Source organism: Lathamus discolor, chromosome Z, assembly GCF_037157495.1.
Source record: "Lathamus discolor isolate bLatDis1 chromosome Z, bLatDis1.hap1, whole genome shotgun sequence".
Taxonomy (NCBI): domain Eukaryota; kingdom Metazoa; phylum Chordata; class Aves; order Psittaciformes; family Psittacidae; genus Lathamus; species Lathamus discolor.
Genome location: NC_088909.1, coordinates 23,212,250 through 23,234,391, shown reverse-complemented (window position 1 = coordinate 23,234,391; position 22,142 = coordinate 23,212,250). Strand labels below are relative to the sequence as shown.

At 48.0% G+C, this 22,142-nt stretch overlaps 1 protein-coding gene across 2 annotated transcripts in view; it reads right to left on the bottom strand.

The window, feature by feature from the left end:
- Nucleotides 1-471: 471 nt before the first annotated feature.
- Nucleotides 472-22,142, bottom strand: part of ATP6V0D1 (ATPase H+ transporting V0 subunit d1) — a 35,497-nt gene continuing 13,826 nt past the window's right edge. Inside the window, exons 3-8 of one of the 2 annotated variants that reach the window (XM_065662646.1) lie at nt 11,050-11,228; nt 7,946-8,025; nt 4,112-4,189; nt 3,281-3,457; nt 2,267-2,344; nt 472-1,782 (exon numbers count right to left, since the gene is read on the bottom strand). In XM_065662646.1, the coding sequence (XP_065518718.1) occupies nt 1,621-1,782; nt 2,267-2,344; nt 3,281-3,457; nt 4,112-4,189; nt 7,946-8,025; nt 11,050-11,228 (754 nt within the window). In that variant the 3' untranslated portion in view covers nt 472-1,620. Of the gene's footprint in view, nt 1,821-2,266; nt 2,345-3,280; nt 3,458-4,111; nt 4,190-7,945; nt 8,026-11,049; nt 11,229-22,142 lie in introns of both variants that reach the window. The other variant, XM_065662648.1, reaches the window with a different exon arrangement.

The following is a 22,142-nucleotide window of genomic DNA, read 5'->3' as shown; positions in this document are numbered from 1 at the left end:
CCTTCTGTGGTGCCACGGTTGGCCAGCAATGCCCTGCCTGCCAGCAGAACTAAGCTGGGTCCCCACCAGCCCTGCATCAAGCACCATGACATGAGGCTTATGTAGGAGGTAGCAGCCACTGGCTGCCCTGGAAAAGGGTTGAGCCTGGCAGGAAGAGCTTGTACCTCCTCCCCCCTTCCCCCCCCCCACCCCAAGGGCTTCCTTATTCTTGAGTTGCACCTCCTGGGCACTCATGACCTCAGCACCCATCTGCACCGACAAACCGGGAAACGCTGCAGCTCAGTGTGCTCAGAAGTGAGTGTCCAGGGCCTCAGGGATAGCACATCATGTCTGGGGTAGAAACAAGTGTCCCAAGTCATGCAAAGAGCCACACCAGGCTCCACTACCACAAACACCAATTCCCTGGATGATGCAGATTCCTCTTGGGGATGGAGGAACAGGTGCCCGAGTTAGTAAGCAGGGAGAGCACAGTTCAGTAGGCAGATATTTATTGGTGTAGGCAGGAAGGGAAGCACAGGATAACACACACTGCAGAGGTGACCACAGCACAAGCTGGGACAGCTGCTCTCCATCCATCCCTCTCTCCCTCTCTCCCTCCCTCCCAGCAGCAACATCCAGCATGTTTCCCACCACAGGAGAGAGGGTGGCTTCTCCACTGCCATCAGGCATCTCTCAGATCTCGAGCCACAACACAGCAGCCCAGGGCTTGGCTCCCTCACCACATATGGCCAGGGCCTGGACAGGGCAACAACAGCTGCCCTCTGCACTCATCAGGGTGTCCAAGGGCCAGTGGCAGGGGTACAGCTCCACAGCAAGTGCCAGGCAGACACCCTGCACAGGGGAGTGGGCTGTGCTAGCCCTGGGGGATGCAAGTGTCCAGCACCATCCACAGAGCTAAAGGAACCAAAACTCCTGCATGGCTGCAGGAGGAACCTCCAAGCCATGGGTCTTCAGGGGAGGAAGGAGCTCAGCCAGCTTGTGGAACCCTTTCATGGCAGGAGGGAGACTGACAGAGGTGCTTCTGAGGACACAGGGAGGCTGTACTAGTGCAAACACTGCTGGAGCAAGGAGCAGTATGGCTCTGCCCTTCCACTCCTACAGTCTCTGACCCAGTCCTGACCAGTCTCTCCCAGGTCAGGGTTAGCTACAGGGGGATACAGGGATTGCACAGCAGCATGACCTATGCTACAAACCACACTCTAAATCTCACATGAACAATACTGACTAGGAGGCGTGCAAAGCAATGACAAAGAGGACCTGCAGCTATAGCAAACCTGATGTTTTCCTCTGCAGCAGTGAGAACCCCTTGGAGGCAGCAGCCCCCCAGTTGGTCCTGCTGTACGAGCGTAAGCACATACAGTATTAGTACAGTAACACAGGGACTATTAGATATACAACAGGAAGTATCCCTCCTGTCCTGGTCCCTCCAGATGCCTCACAGCACACACAACTCAAAATTCAGCTTGTGAATAATTTAACTAGCAACTGTACAGCCTCCTCATCTGGGTCAGTTCCACAGACAGGACATCCCTGGAGTCTGGGCAAGGGGTAACTCAGGGAGTTAGACAGGGGTCCCTCCACATTCCAGGGGCAGGAGGGTCAGACAGGAGCAGAGCAGAGTTAGAAGATGGGAATGTAGTTGTCAATCTTGGTCCTGTGTCGCTGAGCAATGCACTCTGCGATCCACACAATGTTGCGGCACTCCTGCTCCTTCAGCTTCACAAAGGCATAGAAGACTCCAAAGTGGAACTGGTTGAGGAAAGCCAGCTTGTTCAGCTTCACCTGGGGAAAGCCCAGAGATGGACATGTCACTTGTCCATCTCAGGTGGGAGGAGCTGGTCAAAACAAGTGTGGAGCAGTTCAGGAGGTCCCATGACTATCCCAGCATGCTGGAAGGCTCAGCAGTTACCCTGCTCTGCATCTCACCAGGTCCTTCAGACAGCTCTAACCTACAGTACACAGCTTAGGACAGGCTGACATTTAAAGGGTGAACTATTTATACCCTCAGTACTGTGAAAATCCTCCTTTCCCATGTAATTACACTGGTTTTACTATTGATTCATCAGCCTCCCAAACTTGCCTCCCACACTGCTCTAATGTGTCTGGGTGAGAACATGGACTGAGCACCATGCTAGATACCCATTCCTTTGTTGGAGCAACCTTTTCCTCCCCCCAGATTCTGTTCATCCAGATCACTTGCTGCTCCCCTTAGCTTTGCAAAGGCACAGGTAGACACAAGCCAAGAAGTGTCTTGGGGCTCACGCACCTCATGCTCAAAGAACCTGTCTTCAAGGGTCTTGTCTCCAGGGTTGCTGCCAGCCCCTTCAAACAGCAGCTTGTACTCCTGCAGGAAGACATCACAAGAGAATATACTCAAAGCTCTCCAAGCTCAGCAGCATATGGGGGCCCTGGGCACCAAACAGACATCCCAGCCACCCTGTCAGGTCAGCAGAAGACACAGAGAAGCCAAGAGTCTGCCCTGTGCACACATGAAAGTTGGCAGTGGGGTGCTTCCAGGGCTGCACTGCACAAACACCAGCTGAAGGCAGTCCCCAGAGAGGCACAGAAATCATTTATTTCATCTGTGAGCTTGTCCAGCCAGAGATCCCACCCCTCCTTTGAAATGTGCAGGTCTCAAAGCTGTACCATTGCTCTGAACCTGCAGAGAGGATGCATCAGGTACAGAGCCCTCTGTGTACAGACTGGGTCTTAGGGCGCCTGTGCCCACAAACACTGCCACATGCCCAGGCTACTTCAGTGAGGGGACACTGAGCTATCTGACTCCAAAAAGGTCCCCAGCCATGCACAAGATGAGCTTAAGGAACCCAGACACATCCAAAAACTGTCCTCCCAGGTCAGTGTCTCCTCTGCAACTGAACAAGGTCTCAAAGCAACCCACTACGGCTGGGGAAGCAACGACTTCTCACTGAAGACGCATTTCCACCCCCAACCAGCCAAAGAGAGACTGTCACTGCTGCCACACTGATACCTCAAGGGTTTGCTGGTGAGGGCAGGCCCCACAGTGTGCAATGGTGTGCACAGAGCATGGGTGGTCTCCCTACCACTACTGCAATGACAGCCATGACTAACAACCCAATGGCATCCCAGGCAAGCCAACTTCACTTCATCCAAGAAGAGTAGGGGACCAGCAGGTACCAGCAGAAGACAGGCACCCCTCTCCTCAGGCTGTCAATCCACAGGTTCCCCCAGGTATCTGAGAAGCATTGACCCAGATCAGGTCCTTGCACCAGTCCCCATGGCTCTAACCCCAAGAACTCACAGGGTAGTAGTCAGCAACATTCTTGACTTGTTCATAGTCATCTGCTCTGGCCAGCTGAGCCAGGCCCTCAGGGTAGAGCTTGCCACAGTGTGGGAACAGCTTTGCTCGGTCCTCCTTGGACAGCTCAGTTCCAAATGAGTTAATGGTGATGATGAAAGCCCTCCGGTCAGCTTCGAACTGTGGGAAAAGAACGGTTCAACTTGGGATGCAGCATCTTTGCCAGAGCCCAGCAAGTACTGATGCTGCTCTGAACAGAACCACGTCAGAAGGGCAGCATGAACAAGCTACCTTGGACACATACAGCTATCTGGTGCTCAGCTAGGGCAGGCTATACATGCAGGCTTCCAGTATGCCCAGTAGCTGGTGCATGGGGAACAGTCAGATGATGAAATCCCAGTTCCACGCACAAGCCAAAGCACTGAGCAGAACCCTGCAGGGTCAAGGAGTTCCTCACCTACTGCCCCTGAGCCCTGCACACCTCACAGCTAGCCCTGGCATGGAAACAAGCATGCACTAAACAGCTCCAGTTGTCTCCTGCTTGTCATCCATGTGAGAGGATGAAGGTGTTACCATGAAGGCAACAGATGGCCTTCTGTGCAACTGTGCACGCATTATGGGAAAGCCCATCATCTCCATCACCTGGGGAACCAAACCTGCCCAAAATCATGTTCAGGCAGTGTTCTCCCAGGCATCCCAATGCACAGGCAGAGTGTGCATGCAGTGCTGAGAAATATCTGGAGCATTCTTCATGCTGGCAGGCAAGCTGGGCCTGAGCACAGAACAATGAGTATCATTGCAACAGCATCCAGCTACAGGGGTTTCCAGACCTACCTCCAGGATTGGGCACATAGCATCTGCTGTGGTACCTCCCAGCACCTTGCAGAACTTGTAGAAGGACTCCAGGTAAGCCTGGAAAAGAAAGGGCAGGTGACGTCTCTCCTTCACAGGTTCATCTAGTGCCCCACAGGGCCATTCAGCAGAGGACAGACACCATGCAGGGATGCTCCCAGAAACACAGGAGCTCCCACTCCACATGAACCTGGATGCCAAGCCCACACTAGGAACTGTGCTTCCCCAGGAGCCGGAGATGTGAATGGTTGTGGTTGCATTGGTTCAAATGACTGCATGATCTTACTGCAGGCAAGATCCCCAGCCAGCAAAGTTAAAGCCCATTTTGCTCCTCTGAGTTGTCTAACTCCACCACATTTACTGATGTCTCATGTGGTTTCCTGACCCCACTCTGGCCTCCACAAACATGCCAAGCCACACAACTGCAGCTGCAAGACCTAGGCTCAGAAAGTACCGCTGTGTAAGCGGAGATAGGAGATGAGACAGGACATCTGTGAAGGAAACCAGCCATCCTCTGCAATCCTCTTTTCACACTGCAGAGCCACTTGGTCACCATCCCAACTGGAGCACTGCAGAAAACACGTTAGGCTAAGCACAGCCACGCTGCCTCCAGGAAACGTAATCCTTTGCAGAGATACAGTCATCTTCCAGCTGGATTGTACTGTATCTCCCAGGGGGAGCCTATGAAGGCTGTGCATGGCTAAAAGTACTGTTCAGCAAAAACTTTCTCAGAAGTCATCATGTGATAAAATACCTCCCTGAACAGAGCACTGCAACTAGAATTACTTAGAAGGAATGGAATAGAATGATGCTGAGACATCACAAATCTCTGCTTTGTCACAACAACTCCAGGACTACGGATGGACCAAGAATGCACGTGTTGGACACCCTCAGGCTCTGCACTAGGAAAGCACCTGGGTTACTGTGTTCTGTAAATATTTGCTACCACACAGTGCAAGAGGACACCGCTGGGTGAGCATCACACATCAAAGAAACATCACCTCCAATGCCTGTCACTGCTCAAGTGCAGGAGAACACAGAGCATCAGTCTGCAGTTACCACAGGAACAAGGACATGGATAATGGACTTTGCTTGAGGCCAACAGAAGAGGGAACCTGGATGAGAGGGTCAGTCACTACCTCTGCCCTTCTCAGAGTTCACACACAAGCCTAAGGCTCTACATCAAAAATAGGTGAACTCAAATATCCAGCACTGAATGAGGATTCGGTATCATAGACAGCATGGGAACACAAACTAGAAATGTCGTACTGGGTACACCCACCATATACTCTCCAGTGTCCTGAACCCCTCAGCCCAGAAATAGTTGTGTCTTTGCATTTAATAATCCTTAATGCACTTTATTTTCATGAACCCACATATTCACACTCTGTCTCCTGCTAGCCTCATCAGTCTGTCACACACAGCCTAAAGGGAGACCTGTGGCTTTGTCCAGCTTTGTCCAACACTACCTACGGCTACCACCACAGCTTGGGTTCACTTCTCTTGCAGGCAAGGAACCCTAACCTTTTTTGCAGTTTCTCATGCAGAAGTCCTTGTACCCAAATCTTAAACATGTCCTCCTCAGCAGCTTCTCCTGTTCCACTCTTCATATTCAAAGATGAGAGAGGGGAGGAATGAGCGTTTAGAACAAACACAATTCAGATGCACACAGCAGCACAGTAATATTTGTGCAGTTCTTTTCTACTGTTAGGAACAGATTACCTTGGAAAGATACTCTTGCTTAGGGCAATCAGAACCTAAAATTTCATTTAGTAGTAGAAGGGAACAAGGAGGACCTCACTATACAAGCAGGGTTAGGATTACCTCATTGCCTCTTCCATACATCACTCCACATTTATCACTCCACATTGATCTGCCTGCTGTATTTTACTGTTCAGTCACAAAGCTCCTTCAGGTGTTTCCTACAAGATGGTCAACAACAAAGGCTAACAGTCAGCCAGGTTCACTTCAACGCAGCCATTAAAGATGTGGCAAAAAGGGAGGGAGCATTGAAGATAATGCCAGCATGCCTCCTCTGCAGAACTCTGCTGTTGAAAACCCTCTACGCTAACAGCTGACCACTTAACTTTTAACCTCTGCTCCCCGTCTAAACCATATTTTCATTCAAGAACCTTCTCACTTGTCAGTGCTAACAAGAAACCCTTGTAATTGCCCTCCTCTTATGAATCTGCTCAAAGCTTTTGTCTACATGCTCATGGATTCCTTCAAAAAACCTCCAGTAAGTCTGGGAGGTAGTGCTTCCCCTTCCCATACCAACTCCTTCAGGCCACAGGCATCCATCCCAGGCACCCGCCTGCTGTGCTCCTCAGAGCAGCTCTGTGAAGATTTCAGTCCTGATTTTATTTCCCTTATTTGCCTATGGAGACCACTTGCATTGTATCATACGTCTTCCAGTCCCTGGGGAGAGAGGTGGCTTCAAGTGAGAGTCTGTAAGCGGCAGTTACCTTTCACCTTCACATCCCTCTGATTTGCAACTGACACAGCCCTGTGTTCCCTGGGGGCTGCTCTTCAGCAAGAGCCAGTCCCAGCATATACCAAGGGATATCGGGCATCCACACTCCAATCTGGAGGTAGGGAGAGCAGAATGCAAACCATTATTAGGCCTCAGAGAGGACATGGGAAAGGATGTAGCAGCTGGGACCCAAGGAGCCACTGGAACCCACACTCCCTAACCTGTTGTCCTATGCACAGAGGTCTGCACCCTGGAAGGCTGCAGATATTTATGCAAACAGGAATTCCTCCCACCGTTACAGCAAAAGAGCAGTACATGCCAGAGGCCAAACGCTGCTGGGCATGACTGCTGACATGCAGCTCCTTCTCCTCTCCCTTCACCTGCTTTCCTTCACGCCTGGCTTGTTCTCTGCCTCTCCCACCAGGCCATGGCTTCCTTGGGAAGCAGAGGTCACACTGACTGCAGGCTGGCTGTGACCAGCCAAAACAAGGCTGGCAGATACAATCTGCATCCCACCCTTAATCCAGAGAGTAGAGATGGAGCGATAGCCACAGCCTGCACATAAACACATGCTGTGATACTGCCAGCTAAAACCAGACAGGGCCTGCAGAGATGACAGCTCCCTGTATGGGCTCAGGACAAGTTGATCCTTAGCCCTCCCTCATCCCTTTGCCAATACTCTCCCAGCCTGCAGGATTTCTCCACCCCAGCTGCACCTTTCACTCTGCTGCGCCAAGATCATCTAACCCCAACCACAGCCACTGAAGGCTAGAGCAGGCTGTTGGAGGCTCTTCTAAAAGAGCTCAAGAGAGAGAGCCAAGCCTGTGGAAGTCTTTCAGCAATGTTAATGTTAACCTTAGCCCTCTGAGTGCACTCAACTACACATCTGAACTCATGTGGTTAAGGAGCAACCTCCTCCTGCCTGCCTGGGGCCTGAGGAAATTCAAAGGCATAAATTCTGCGAAATCTCTTACACAGACTCTTCACAGTTTGATAACTAAAAAAAAAACCCAAAACAACGAAACATCCCACTCTGCCTGCCTAGCTAATGTAATTCTGCAGAGCTGGGTTATGGGATGGCAGGGACCTCCAAGTGCACTGTCATTACTTTCCAATGGATGCAACTACTTCTTGGTCATGTTTACTCTATCACTACTCCCGGTAAGAAAAAGAGAGAAAAATCAAAGTTACTTTTAAGTCTACTCCAAGAGGAAAACACCCTCCCATCTTTGGTTGAAGAAAGCCAACCTAGGCTGGAGCTCCTAACCCAAGAAACACCTCTAGTCATACTAGGAATAACCAGGCAAGTTAACATCTCTTTCCTTTCCTACAGACTCACTCACCTTATACAGCGTGTTTCGAATTATTTCAATGTTCATTTCATCCAGGTCCTGTTCAGATATGCAGTCTTGGAAGAAAGCAGCTGAAACAGAGCCACAGACAGAGTCAGCACTGCCCTAACCAGATTTATGCCCAGAACCTCCCAGACTCTTCAACAATACCAAGCAATAGCACACCCTGTGTTGAACTTGACCCTCTTAGGTCTGGCCCTTATCTTCAGTAGCCACCAAATTGCCATGATTCAAAACCTCAGGCTCCACCATGGTTCCACAGGCCACAGTAATTTCTGGGGCTCTCCCATGAAAATCTTTCTTCACCCCTTAGTCCTATGATTTGGTTAACAGCCTGTTCTCAGCTCTAGACCCCAGCATCAGTGCCAGATCAGCCCATGTTCAAAAACAAGCAAAACCCAAACTCTTCCTAGATGCAAGTATTCAGAGGTGACAAGACAGCTTCCCAATTGTCTGCTTAGGCATCTGTGGGACAATGGCTAGCAAGTCCTGAGGAATTTGGTGCTTTTCCCTCTTTCTCCAATGAGGCATGGAAATGTCACAGCTCCTGCAGCCCATAACACTCCATGGTTGGAGTCACGAGCTGTTTCTCCTGATCAGGTCTATCAGTCCCATTTTCCACCTCTTCCAAGGACTTCTATTTCTTTATCTGGAGGCAAGAAACAGGACACAGGATCAACTAGTGGTTTTTGTGGTAGGATACTCAGCCCTACATACTTTGCCAAAGTATCTCTGGGAAGGAGTTTGAGAAGATGTTTCCACAGATTTCAGACCTAACACAGGGTACTGCAAGCTCCAGATAAAGATGAGTCTTGTACATCTAATGTAACATAAGGCTGTTGTACTCTTGCTGACAAGCGAGTGGTACAATAAAACCCATTGACAGGACTTTAAATGACTTCTACTCTCCCTCAGCAACCAACTTTGCTGAATTTGCTACATAGAGAAATATGATCTTTCTCAGCTTACACAGTCCAGCTGGGTCTAAAGAGCACTGCACTCATGCTGAGAGCTGACCAATGCTCTGCTCTGTGTGACAAATCAGGTATGATGCGGGCTCACACCTCTGATGTGCATTGCTTCTATAGCAGCCAGACTGTGGCTCTAGACAGACCTGAACTGGGGTCAACCCCACCAAGGTTTCTCTGCAAGAGCATCAGAGAGCAATGCCACGTAGCTGGAGGAGCACCGCTCCCTCAGTTGGCAAAAACGAAAACAGAGTGTGCCAGGACTGGTTTTCACTGCAAGACTCCCTGGCTAGCCTAGCTAGCTAAGCAGTGGCTACTTCAGAGCAGCAGAGGAATGAGAACACAGCTATTTCAGTTCTTGGCCCTCCAATATCCCAAATTAAGCTAACAGCAAGTCTTATTTTGCCCTGCTAACCTATGAAAGCCATTTGGGGTTAGGCATTCCTACCAAGCCACATAGCTACTCAAGTACTTTTAGGAGATAGAGCTGCTGTTTCCTTGCGTGTGGTCACTGGAAAGAGTGCAAGTTAAACAACTGGAGCCTACATGCCTGCTTGTTTAGGCAACACAGCTACTCCCCATGTTCTCCTGCTGAAGAAATGCCACACTAGATGGTACACAGCCTCAAAGGCATGGCTAGGGCAAAAGGTTTGAAGAAGAAGTCAGCCTAGGCAGGGCAGAAGCAGGCAAAAGTGAGTCATGTACAAGTATATGAACGCAAGAGGCAAAGACCCTTAACTGCCAGACGTGCTCTCCAGAACCACCTCGCTACTGTAATGGGGCTTTTTCACTCATTTTTTTTCACAGCTGGAAGCTTTGCGGTCTCTGAGACAGTATCTTTGATATATCCCTATCTTATTCCCAAAATGGGAAAGTTCTCACTCATCAGGAGGATTTTCTTCCCACACATCATCCCCACAGCGGGTTCAATTCAGCTGCATGCAGAGCCTCGGTTCTCCTGCTGTGTCACTGCCCCACCTTGCAACCTAGATCTCTTAAGACAAGTACCCCCTCCTCTGCTGGGCTCTATCTGGCAAGTCATTTTTCCATGACAGCTACTTCACTTGCCCCATTATTACACAGAGCACTTGCAAAAGCACTTTCAGTTCAAAAAACAACTATTTCTATCACAGACAATATGATGATTTAGTGTGTTTTGTTCTTTTTAGCAATCCCAAAACAATGATTAACCACTGACTCAGGTGTACCTCATTGTTTTTGCCCACAGAGGCTAAACTAGCAAGTCACCTGTGACTACCTCCCCTACTACTGTAAAAAGGCTTTCGTATTTTCTCTAGAACCACTTCCTACACCTTTTATCTTTAAAGAATGTTCTGTCTGAATAGCTGATCATAAGACACCTGGTTTTAGCATTACATGCCTCCTGGTCAAGGCCTGTGCCACTGAGGCAGTATTACTTAGCACAGGATCTTGATACACAATGAACTTAAAAAGGTTTTGGAGACCTTTCTTTTGCTGCTGCTGTTTGAGCTTTGGGGTTTTTGTATATAAAGAGCTATCCTCCATCTAGAGCTAATTTTCTCATGTGCAAGGGCATGTGCAGATCTCTCTGATTCTCTATGAAACCTGCCTACAAGAAATTGCCCAATGGTCCAACTAAAAGTGCTGCAAATTAAGTGACTCATTCCAGAAGAGGAGCTGATAGCTCTTCACTAAAGAAGCCAAGTGTCTCATGACAATTACTGAGAGGTCTTAGAAAATGTGATCTCTTCAAACTTTCTCCTTCCTCCTTAATTGCAGGTGATGTTTCCCAGAAGTGCTGATAAATGGACATATCTAGCAGACCAGATCTAACTACATCTGCACTGCCACCGCAGCTCAAGGCCTGGTTCACACAAACCAAACTCCCCAGTAGCCTGTACTACCAGTGTGCTGGATTGGACATTTACTGTGAACTAGCTGGTCCTCCAGAGATAAGACTGGCTTAGGACAGGCATAAACCTGAAGTCAAGCCCAGCCACCACAGGCAGTACAGCCACAGCTGTGCATTACCCATCACTTTTGTCTTCCTGGCACAAAACTTTGGCTTAGCTGGACCTAGACTAGGGGAAAAAGGGACATCTGCTCCACACACAGCTGAGAGGTATTTTGAAAGGCTCCACTCACCCAGGGGAGTGTCCACCAGGATTGCATTGTAGAGCTCCGCAGGCGTCTGAGCAATGTTCACAGCTTCCATCTGCTCAAAACTTCCCAGAGGATGGCACTTGGGCACCAGTTCAGAGATGGAACGCTGGTGCAGAGTCCCAGTGATCAGCAGAATGACATTGTCAATCATGTAGCTGTACCTGGAGGAATGCCAGAGGATGCCTGTCACAATACAAGTAATACAAAAACCAGTGCTGGCATCAGACAGGCACACATTTTCAGTCCCTGTAAGCATGTCCAGAACGATGCACCCTTACCACAGAAAAATAGTAAGGGGTCTCCTTAGTGTCTCCTTATCATGCCAGCTTAGGAAAAGGGCATCAAACACAGTCCCAGGCCATAATTTATGCTACACACCATCTGGGCATCTCCTGCCTACCACTGAAGAATTGGAAGGGACTTCTGGAGGTCTCTGGACCAATGCCCTGCTCCAAGCATTGCCAGCTCCAGCTGCTCAGGGCTTTGTCCAGCTGAACTTTGCATTATTTGCAAGGATTTGTAGATCTCACAACCTCCCTGGGGCTCTGCTTCACTGTCTGACCACACTCACAATGAAAAGTCTTTTCCTAACAGCTCATCGAAATTTCCCTCATGGCCATGTCTGATGTCTCTCATCCTGACCCCACACATGTCCAAGAGGAGCCTGGCTGCAGCTTCATCATATCCATCCACAAGGAACATTTGTCCCTTCAGCATTCCCACTGCTCTCCTTGCATCACCATGCTCTATAGAGACACCAGCAAAGGGGAAATCTGCAGAAAGCCTGACTCAAGCTCAGCTTCAGTGCCAGCAGCAGTGCTCCATCTTGCCAAGACTATGGAGAAAGGATTATGCTTCTGCAGCCCCACTCCCTTCTCAAAACAATACAGCTGGCAGCTTTGGCACAACCTGCATTCACACCCTCACAGAACTACACACAAGGTCTTTCACACCTTTGCCACCAAAAGTTAGGAAGTTCTTTGCATTAGCCCACATTATGATGTCCCTACCCAACTTCTCTGCTTATGTTATACAGGATTAGCAGATTCAGTCTATACTACTCAGCACAATTTCCACCAACACAAGCTCTTTGTGGCCCTTCTCTCCAGTATATCCTTGTTTCTCTTTGCTAAGAGGCTGATTGCCTTCTCCAAGCAAAAGATCCAAGCAAGGGATCAAGGCATCATGTAAAACACAAGATGAGAGTACAAGATGAGAGAAGAAGCAACCCCAGCAAGAATAGAAGTGGTGCTGTAGGCATCTTCACCACCAGCTGAACCAGAAGAAAACCAAGCTGAGAACATGGAAGAACATCAAGCAAGATGAGTCTTTTTCCAGTCAGAAGCGGATGCTTTTGCAAATGTCCCTCAGCAGCCCAATGAAGAGGCACAGATGCTGGAATAGCAGGAAAATTGGGATTTTACACTCCCTTGCTCTCACTGCTAAAACTCTAAAAAGTGAGATGATGGAAGAGACCTGAAGAGACATGGTCCAAAACAAACAAGATCAGGACTTGAACTAGAACGGCTGAAGGAGCTGTGCAAAGAATTGGAACATTGTTGAGGTTCAGGCTTCCCACATGTACTTGAGGACCAAAGAAAGGGAACTTAAGGCCAGCAGCACACTGGGACTGGGACAAGGGCAGAGTTGGCAAGGCTCTGCACATGTTTGTCAGGCAGGCATTGGGATGTTCCTGGTCTTTATCTTCCCGAGCTAACAGGAAGGGCATAGTGCAGGCCTGTTTCCTTTTGAACCACATCAAAGGCAGGTAAGCTGAGCCAGTTAGAGGCAGATTTCAGTAGTTTTTATTAGATGGGCTCTCTACCTCTCAAATGCGCTCAAAGGGCATGTCCATGAACAAATCCACACCTTAGTTCCTCAAACAGGTGCTGCTGGTTTCTCCACACCACACGGCTGGTAATGTGCCTCCTGGCCCTACTATTTTTGCAGAGAGCCTTTCTGTGTTTGCAGCCTACCTTTCTAGGGGTGTTCAATCTAGAACAAGGACAACCAGTGCAAGCTTTGTGTCCTAAGAAACCTCCTTTTGCCTTTTAATTGACAAGGTCATTATCCCTGCTTCTGTTTGTGCAGCCTCTCACCACGGAGATGATTGCAATCTCCAGGACAGCAAGAAGGGTCTGTTTATGAGAACTGAGGGTAAGGTAAGTCCCTTGCAGTAAGCAGCTGGTTCCTGGTAAATACAAGCATCTGCACTCCAACAGAGATGGATTTCCATGAGGTGTACCAGACCAAGGACACAAACCATCCTTTCCCAGCTCCACCACTTGACCTCAAACATGTAAGTTTGTTTAGTGCACCACAGTGGCTTTCAGGAAAGACCACACACAGGACTATTCTCACAAAAACAAGGCAACAACATAAGACCAGACCGTATTTGTTTCTTCAACTCAATCTACAGTAAAGGAACAGGCAAGGAAATGTGGTCATTGCACAGTATGCTAGCACACCTCTTTCCTGTTCTCAGCTTGCTCCACCACAGATCTTGCTCTCCACAAGCTATTTGCGAGTTGCAAGGAGCCTGGCCAAATTCAACCACACAAGAGGAACTGAGGAGAGAATGACTGGAGCACTTTCTGTTCACAGGTCTTCAGAGCAGCTTAGCTCTGATTTCTTGGAGTCACACCGAGCTCATCCATGCCCTCCCAGCCCAGCTCAGCATGAAAACCAGGCTTGGAAAGAACAGCCCAAATCTGACCTCTTCACGCATGAGAAGCTCTTGCGTTCAGACTGATGGTCCAGGAAAGACAACCCAGCTCTCCCCATTTTATAACTTGCTTGTTTCCTCATCCTTCAGGGAAGTCTGAGGAAATGCACACTCTAAAGACCAAATGCCAAGGTCTCTAAGCAGGCCTGGCACCAACTTTTTGTTTGTTTTTTGTACTTTACCTATTGAAACTACTTAAATCTTGCTGTCAGAGCAGGATTCATCCCTGCAGGAGGAGAAGGAGTTACTATGTGCAAGACAGCGGGAAATTTTTCATTCGAATTTCCACTGTGACAGCATTTCAAGCCTTTAAAATAATGAGAGCTGCAGCCAGATAAAGGCCTCCTCCTGCCTGCTGAGGCCAGGCAGACACCAGCACCACTACCAAATCCTTACTGATAGCTCTATTCCCTTCAAGCAAACCTGGACCACACTTACTCACATTCAATCCCTGCTTTAACCCAGTAAAAACAATCATGACTACAAAGCAAGTTGTCTAGTGCCAGGAGAGCTGGAAAAGCCTCTTCTCCTCTGTGGAAGGGGCAACACTTGCTTTTCTGTGCCAAGTCCGAACAAGAATGCATCTGCCTCCAGTAGCACAGCTGTACTAAGACCATATCAGAGGTCCTGGCCATGCTGGCATTTCCTCTGGGGCCTGAAGGATTAGATTTATTACTGTGGCAGCAGTTTTCTTAAGAACATCCACCTACCTGTTTAATAGAGCAGCTTTTGTCATCATCTTTCTCATCTCCTATTAGGTTCTGACCAGCTTCAAAGGTTTCAGCTTTTATGGTTAATGCATACTCAGACCCCTTCAAGAGCATTTTAACCTTTACTAACCCTCAGTGCAGCTAATAAGAAGGACATCACAAAACAGGAGTCACTTGCAACACCATGAACGCTTACTGCAGCCTGCTTAGCAAGGAAAAGAGACTGGGACATAGGATGGTCTGGTGGAGACTGGAGACCCGAGACACTTGTCTGGTGGAAACTGGAGACACAGACCAGCTCCTTGGTGAGGACAAGCCTCTGCACTAGCTCATGTGAACACTTGGTAGGAGCTCAGAGGAGAAAACATTACATGGAGGCTCTGTGCAAGCTGCACCCAGTGACACAAGGTGCTGGGTTTTAATTAAGAGATAAAATGGTACCTTTTCTTAAGTTCCCAACCTTGCCTCCATGAAGACCATAGCAAAACTTTCATGGGAAAGAACGTGTTTTATACTCCTCCTCTGAGCTGCTATCTCCCCATGCAAGGAGATGGACACAAAACGAGTGTATGTTCAGCCAGTTTCATATTCACAGTTACACCCTGCCTAGCTCTTCCTGTCACCACTGCACTGAGGTGTGGTATATTCCAGAAATTCACATTCACAGAAATACAATTTCAAGTTGATACCGAGAAGTGTCCTCAACATCTCACATGATAACACAATTTCTTATTAAAGAACAGAGTCAGCAAGCATAGAAATATCATCCACAGCAGGAAAGAGATGATGGTTTAGAGCTTCCTAAAGTCTGAGACAAGAAGAGTAAGTATCACAGAACCCTAGAATGGTTTGGGTTGGAAGGGACCTTAAAGGTCACCCTGTTCCAACCCCCTGCCATGGGCAGAGACACCTTCCACTAGAGCAGGTTGCTCCAAGCCCCATTCAGCCTGGCCTTGAACACTGCCAGGGATGGGGCAGCCACAGCTTCTCTGGGCAATCTCACAAAGAACTTCTTCCTAACGTCTAATCTCAATCCTCCCTCTGTCAGTTTGAAGCCATTCCCCTTTGTCCTGTCCCTACAGGCCCTTGTCCAAAGCTCCTCTTCAGGTTTCTTGTGGCCCCTTTAGGCACTGGAAGCTGCTCTAAGGTCTCCCTTGAGTCTTCTCCAGGCTGAACAAGCCCAGCTTTCTCCGACTGTCTCCAGAGTGGAGGGGCTCCAGCCCTCGCAGCATCTTCACTCCTCCACTGACACCCAGTTCAGCACAATACACACTGGGTGACATTTGCATAACAAGAACAAAGCCAGGCTAGGATATGCCTAGAAAAGCCAAAATGTGTATGTGTGGTGGGGGAAATGTTCCTCCCATAAGCAGTAGGTCAGAGAGATCATTCTCACTGCTGACCATGGGAGGTATGGTCTCAGACAGGCACAGCAGAGACCTCCCAGAGAGAAAAGTGGAGAGACAAGCTCCAGAAGCTAACTTGTCATCTGTGAATGTAGGATCATCAAGGAGGAATAGCGCACACACGCAAAAGCCATGTGCAGGTTCTTTGACAATGTACATGTTCCTCCTCCTGCTGGAGTTATTAAGTACAAATGAAACACGCAAGAAGGATTGCAATGGCTCACTGAACATTGGGAAAGACTTTTTATAGCAGAGGAACACACTAAATTCATGAAAGCTCATCACAACTTGGCGTTTACAACTTGGCCTGAAGGCACTCAGGCACAGCCCTGCAAGGCAGTGACCCCAAGACAGTTAGGGCTTCTCCCTCCCCCACTTACTAATCTAATCTTCAACAGTCATTGTCCCGTGGCAGATAGGTTGGGTTTTTTATTGCTTTCTGCTCCAGGATACTAAAGAAACCGTAAACAATAATGCAAGTGGCCACAAAGCATGACTAATGACAGAACATTGCATGACCTGCGTTTCTCAGGGATCCTCTGAAAGCCTTGCCAAAGCCAAACTGTAGCTTAACAGCTGCTGGGCAAGGGGTCATGAGGACAGCCCTCCTGTCAACAGTGGGATGAGGCACAAGTGCACAAGCTAGGCTGCAGCTCAGTGGTTTTGCTGGGATGGGTTAAGGTATTGTATTGCTCAAGCAATTTTAACGCTTTCTAAAACCAGCATTAGACTAATGCAGACTAATTCTTGCAAAGCCAAAGTCACAGAATCCTAGCCTGTTTTGGGTTGGAAAAGACTTTAAAATCATTTACTCCCAACCCCGCTGCCATGGGCAGGGACACCTTCCATGAGACCCCGCTGCTCCAAGCCCCGTCCAACCTCACCTTGAACACTGCCAGGGATGGGGCAGCCACAGCTTCTCTGAGCAACCTGTGCCAGCGCCTCATCATCCTCAGAGTAAATATTTTCTTCCTTGTATCTAACCTAAATCTCCCCTGTTTAAGTTTAAACCCATCACCCCTTGTCCTATTGCTACAGTAACTGATGAAGAGTCTCAGTAACCCGGATGACTGTAGAAGCATGTGTTTATTTTGGGATGAAAAAAGGAAATCTCCAGTGGGATCACAGCAGTGCTTGAACTCAGCATGAATTCTAGGGACAGCTTTAAATGACAATTAAGTTGTTTTGACCACAGTCACCTTAGCATCCAGTGCTTCCTTCTTACAGCTCATCCAATTCATGTACTCAGGGGCTAGTGGGGGAAGTAGCCTAATGGAAAAGTTTCGGGCTGGTTGTACTGCTGCTTCCTTGGGTTTCTGCGTAAGTACACAGACTTCTCTACCTCCCACTGGGCTAAGGACTTGAGCAAAGGTGCTTGTACACAGAGCCACTTGTCACACCTCTTGACTTTGAAGTATAAGCAGTTACGGAGGAAAGGAATACAGAGACTTCAAAGCACAGAAGAGCAGTAGCTGACACTGACACTAGTGCCAACAGCTGACATACTTGTATCTAGAGTGTTCTTTTAAGATCATCAGTAAATAACTGTACAGTGGTCCTGAACTGGAAATGAAAGGGATGTTGCACATCAGGAAGAGCTCAGTGCCTCACTAAGGCTTGTCTGAGGAACAGACAGCAGATGAACTGAATCAAATCTTTACATCAGTTTTTCAGCTCAGACTAGAATGTGTCAGACCAACAACTTTTGGCCAGGGGGAGTTCTGCATGTGATGCTCAAAGCATGCTCAAATGTGTGCTCAAAGTGTCCTCTTCCTATATTTGTTCACTGTCTTTCCTAGAGTCACACCAGTAAAAAACACACCTAAGTGGTAGGTTTGTGAACCTGCCAAAGAGAAAGCTGAGAATTTTAAGGTTGCCATCACAAACTAAGGGCATTCAGCCAGTAAGTGGGTGCCCTGCTAAACTCAGATCATTGAAACCATTTCACAGCAGAGTTGTAACATCACAGTACTAGAGAGGCTGGGGCAGCCTTTCAAATCTAGGCATCCAGGAATGTTCTCAGCATTAATCAATATTTAGCTGCATCTCCACATGATTTTTACTATCTTCTAGTGAGTCTAGGTGCCTTGGGATAGTGACCTCTGTTTTCCAGTGGCACCTTCTAGTAACTTATAAGCAGTCATATAGTCTTACCTGCATTAAAGGCTAATGAGAGAAAAAGCTAGATGAAGGGTTTTTTTGTTTGTTTTGTTTTAACTTTGAGGCTTTATGAATATGATGCTGTGTTCTATCTGTGTCCAAATCCCTTGAAATACTAGGGAATGTTTTGAACACCTCAATGCCTTGTGCAAGAATCTCTGGCTGCCTAAACTTGATTCCTCAAAGCTTAAAAACACAAGGCTGATACGCAAGGCTGAGTCTTGGCACTCCATGTTGTGCTGAGCAGACCCCAGTGCTAATTACATTTTAAATATTGACCAGAAACATGCAATCATGCTGCTTTCACACAGACCAAAACACAACACATTTCAAGGACATGAAATTAGAGGAAAGACTGTGCTGTTTAATCTCAATTTATCCCCAAAACTGCCTCCTGTAGCCAAGACAGCTGAAGGAGTTTGATGCTCTGAAAGCCTTTATTCACTTCCCAGTGACCATGTGGCCTGGACCCAACAAACATGCAGAACCTTACTGTGCATACAGATCTGCTGCTAGCAGAAAACAAGACAAATCATCATCCCACTTCACATGCAGTAAAACATACGGGCTAGATTTAGCTCATCCTCCAAATACTGTGTTACTTCCACAAAGCTCTATGCAAGTATTTGCTAGACTTCGTATCTGCATGCAGAACAGATCTGGGAGAGGGGACTAGGACTCAAGATGCCCCCAAGAAAGCTTCAGAAGCAGTACCCTTGGCTTCCAGGCCTTTTCTGAGCTGAACCTGCCAGTCTAAAGCATTGGGTGAAGCAAACTGATTGAAAGGCAAGAGAAAAATAAAGGTTGCTAAAGTCCAGCACCAGAACACCTTGAGAATGGTTGCAATCAAGGACTGAAGCATGTTACATGGGAACAGAAGTGTTCAGTGAATGTTCATCCAACTGAAGACACTGCACACAGGTGCCCTTCTGGAAAAGTCACAACCATACATAAATTTGTTAGAGGAGTACTGATAACCTTCCTCCCTGTTTTATGCCTCTACCAGAAGGGCTGTAGGGGGAAAGACTGCAAGAAGGAACATGAGGGAAGGGCAAGGACTGCTCCTGTGAGATGCAGAATCACCAGAGACATTCAGCTTTAAACAAAGCCCAAGAAGATACCTAAGTCCACACACTGCCTCTGGATGAAACAGCATAAGCTTGGGCAGGGATGTTATCCAGAGTTCCCATCTAATCACCCACAGCTTGCCAAGCCACTTCTTGGGGCTGCACTTTCATTCAAGATTTCTCTTTGTGAAACACTGGCTTAAATCTGGAGGTCATTACTTGCTTTTTCTGCATCTTTACTGCCACTGACAACACTTTGCTAGCTCTTCCAAACATTACTGTAGCTCACTGGGTTTGTGAGGCACTGTGCTAACACCTTCCAAGCAAATAACAGTGCTGGTCTGTAGGAGGAGGGTTATACTGTTCTAGCTCAAATCCAGTGCCCAAATGAAGTGTTTTCCAGGCATTAGAGGCTTGGAGAAAAAAGCATACCCCCAACGTAACACACAGTGGAATCCACCTTTGAAAGCCTCCCTTTCTGATGAGGGCACCCGCAGTCACACCATTTTGAAAGACGACTCCATGCCTCCCCATCAGGCACCCAAACCTGTCCGTGCTCACCGACACTGGTTCTGGGAAACACGTAGATATGTGTCCTTTGAGTATGGGGGCATGCAGGACAATAGCTGCAGTTCCAATCCTACCATCCAGAGGACACAAGTCTGTGATCGTTTCCAGACCATTGGTTACATGCCCTCTTATTTTGAATATTGCATAATTCCTCCAAGAATTTGGCTTATCAGTTCAACTTTGCACTCCCTGCAAACAGGGAAGCTGTTTGTCAGAAACCTGTGCTTCTCTGCCAAAACAGTCTCTGCCAGAAAAAGCTCATAAAGCTTTTATTGCAGGATCCCCAGCCACTCCATTTTTGCTTCCCAACCCCACTGCCACCAAGCAGTCAACAACTAATTGAAACGAATATAGCACATTTTTAACCACAGCAGATTAGGAAACATCCTTCAGATTGGGGCATTTGCCCAAATAAACTGCAAGGGTCTAATGTAAAGCATCAGGAGCTTTTTCTTCTGCAAGAGAGACCTTCAAAAGGATGCAGTCATGTTTTGTTAACTTCTGCAGTTATGCCAGCATGCATACTCCATTATATTTAGAATAGACAGGCAACTTGCTACTCCAGAGAAGAGTATTATTGCTCTTCAGCAAAAGTAGCAATTGAAAACAATTTGGCTCCAGAAAAACCACTGCTGCAAGATGAAGTTCGAACTCAAAGTCATGCAGCAGAAACTAGATCTATCCAGTGCATGGGAGAGGCAGAGCAGCACTGGGTCAGGTAGAAGGTAACAAAGGGAAGCGTGAGCTACAAAAAGCATGTGAAAGGGGAAGGGTACATGCAACCTCATCAAAAACAGACCACAAAAACATACTGAAAGTGAAGTTCCCAGGTGCATCCCCAGGGCAACAAAGAACCCAGTTCCCAGCCCTAGCAGACTGGTGAGGTAAGGACAAAAGACAACTTAGTCTTGTCCTCTGACAAGAGGCTTGATTATGGATTTGGGAAATGTTTAGACCCAGCTCACCCCTAGACCTCCCTCTTACAGCAGGCTCAAGTCTCCACACAGTTACCAGCAGCTTCCCCATCTGAGCACAAGATCAAAACCTTCTCTGCCCAACAGCTTGCTGCAAGGGCTCAAGGAGCCCAAGAACTGTCAGAGCCCTGCACACCAGGATCTGTGAAACCACTTCCAAGGGGAAGAAAGAGACTGTTCTGAAGCAAGGGCAAAAAAAAAAAAAAAAAAAATCCAAACAACCAAACCTTTATTACATATTTTTCCCCTAGAAAAATACCAAAGTTGACAACCAGACCAAGCTACAGCAGGCGAGAGTCAGAAGCAGCACCATGATAAAGAATCCTATCCAAACCATGTACAGGAACACTGAAAAGAAGGAGAGACAGGACACAGCAAGGTGACAAGCTAACACAAACAAATCCTTTACAGAAAGGCATAGCAGCACAGCACTGAGAAGAACCTAAAACCCACTTCCATCCCACAAGTCAATATGTGCTTGTTGAATTCAGGAAGTGGGTTTTTCTGTTTCAAGTACACTTAATACCTGTTTGTTGCTGCCCTACAGAACATCGCTGCATTCCCTCAGCCAAACAGTCAATTGTTTGTGTTGGAGCGAGATGTTAACATTCAACTTGTGCCTATCAAGTCAGAACCTACTGTGGGCTGTTGAAAGACACGGGAAAGCACCAGCAAGGAGCTACATGGCAAGACACAGAGTTAGCAGGTGTGTCATAGACTGTGACAGGCTCAACAAGTTGAGATTTTCCTTGTCACAATATGCAGTGGCAGAAGGCCACCAGCTACAGCCACCACTTGAAAAAACAAAAGGGAAATCAGCCAACTTCCTCTATATTTTGATACTAATAATGCTACACTTGCAACAGAAAAGTTCTGGAGAGGGTAAGTGCCAGGAAAGAGTCAGTGTGGTGCCAGGAGAGGAGCACAACAAGACAAAAAACAGTGGTAGCAAGTGACAGGTGGAACTGGGTTGCTGCCTAGGTGCATTCTTGGGTTAGTTTTGTTCGTGTGCTCTTAACAGTGTCCTTTCCCCTAAGCTCAGGAAGTTAACTCCTGCTCACCTCCAGAGGTTACCTAGGGGATGAGATGCCCCTGGGGTCGGGCAGTGACAGGGCTGGAGTGCCACCTTCCGGCAAGTCACAGGCAGAGCTGCTTCACCTCCCTGGACCTGGGCTGAACAGCGACCAGGAACAGCATCCTCCCGGTGCTCCAGAGCTCCCACACCAGCCCCAGTCCTGCTTCTGCTTCCCGTGGCCCCTACCTGGGTTCATGGGCCACAGAGAAGAAGCAAGAGAAATTACACACGGTGGGGACAAAAAGCTTTTGGCAGGTTGGGGAGGGGACAAGGGCTTACCTGCTCCTGAGATCAGACAGTTCCCCAGATCCCTCAGCAACGTGCCTTGGGTCAACAGCAGAGCACCCTCGAAAACCCAGCAAAACACTCACCTGCTGATCAACTCAAA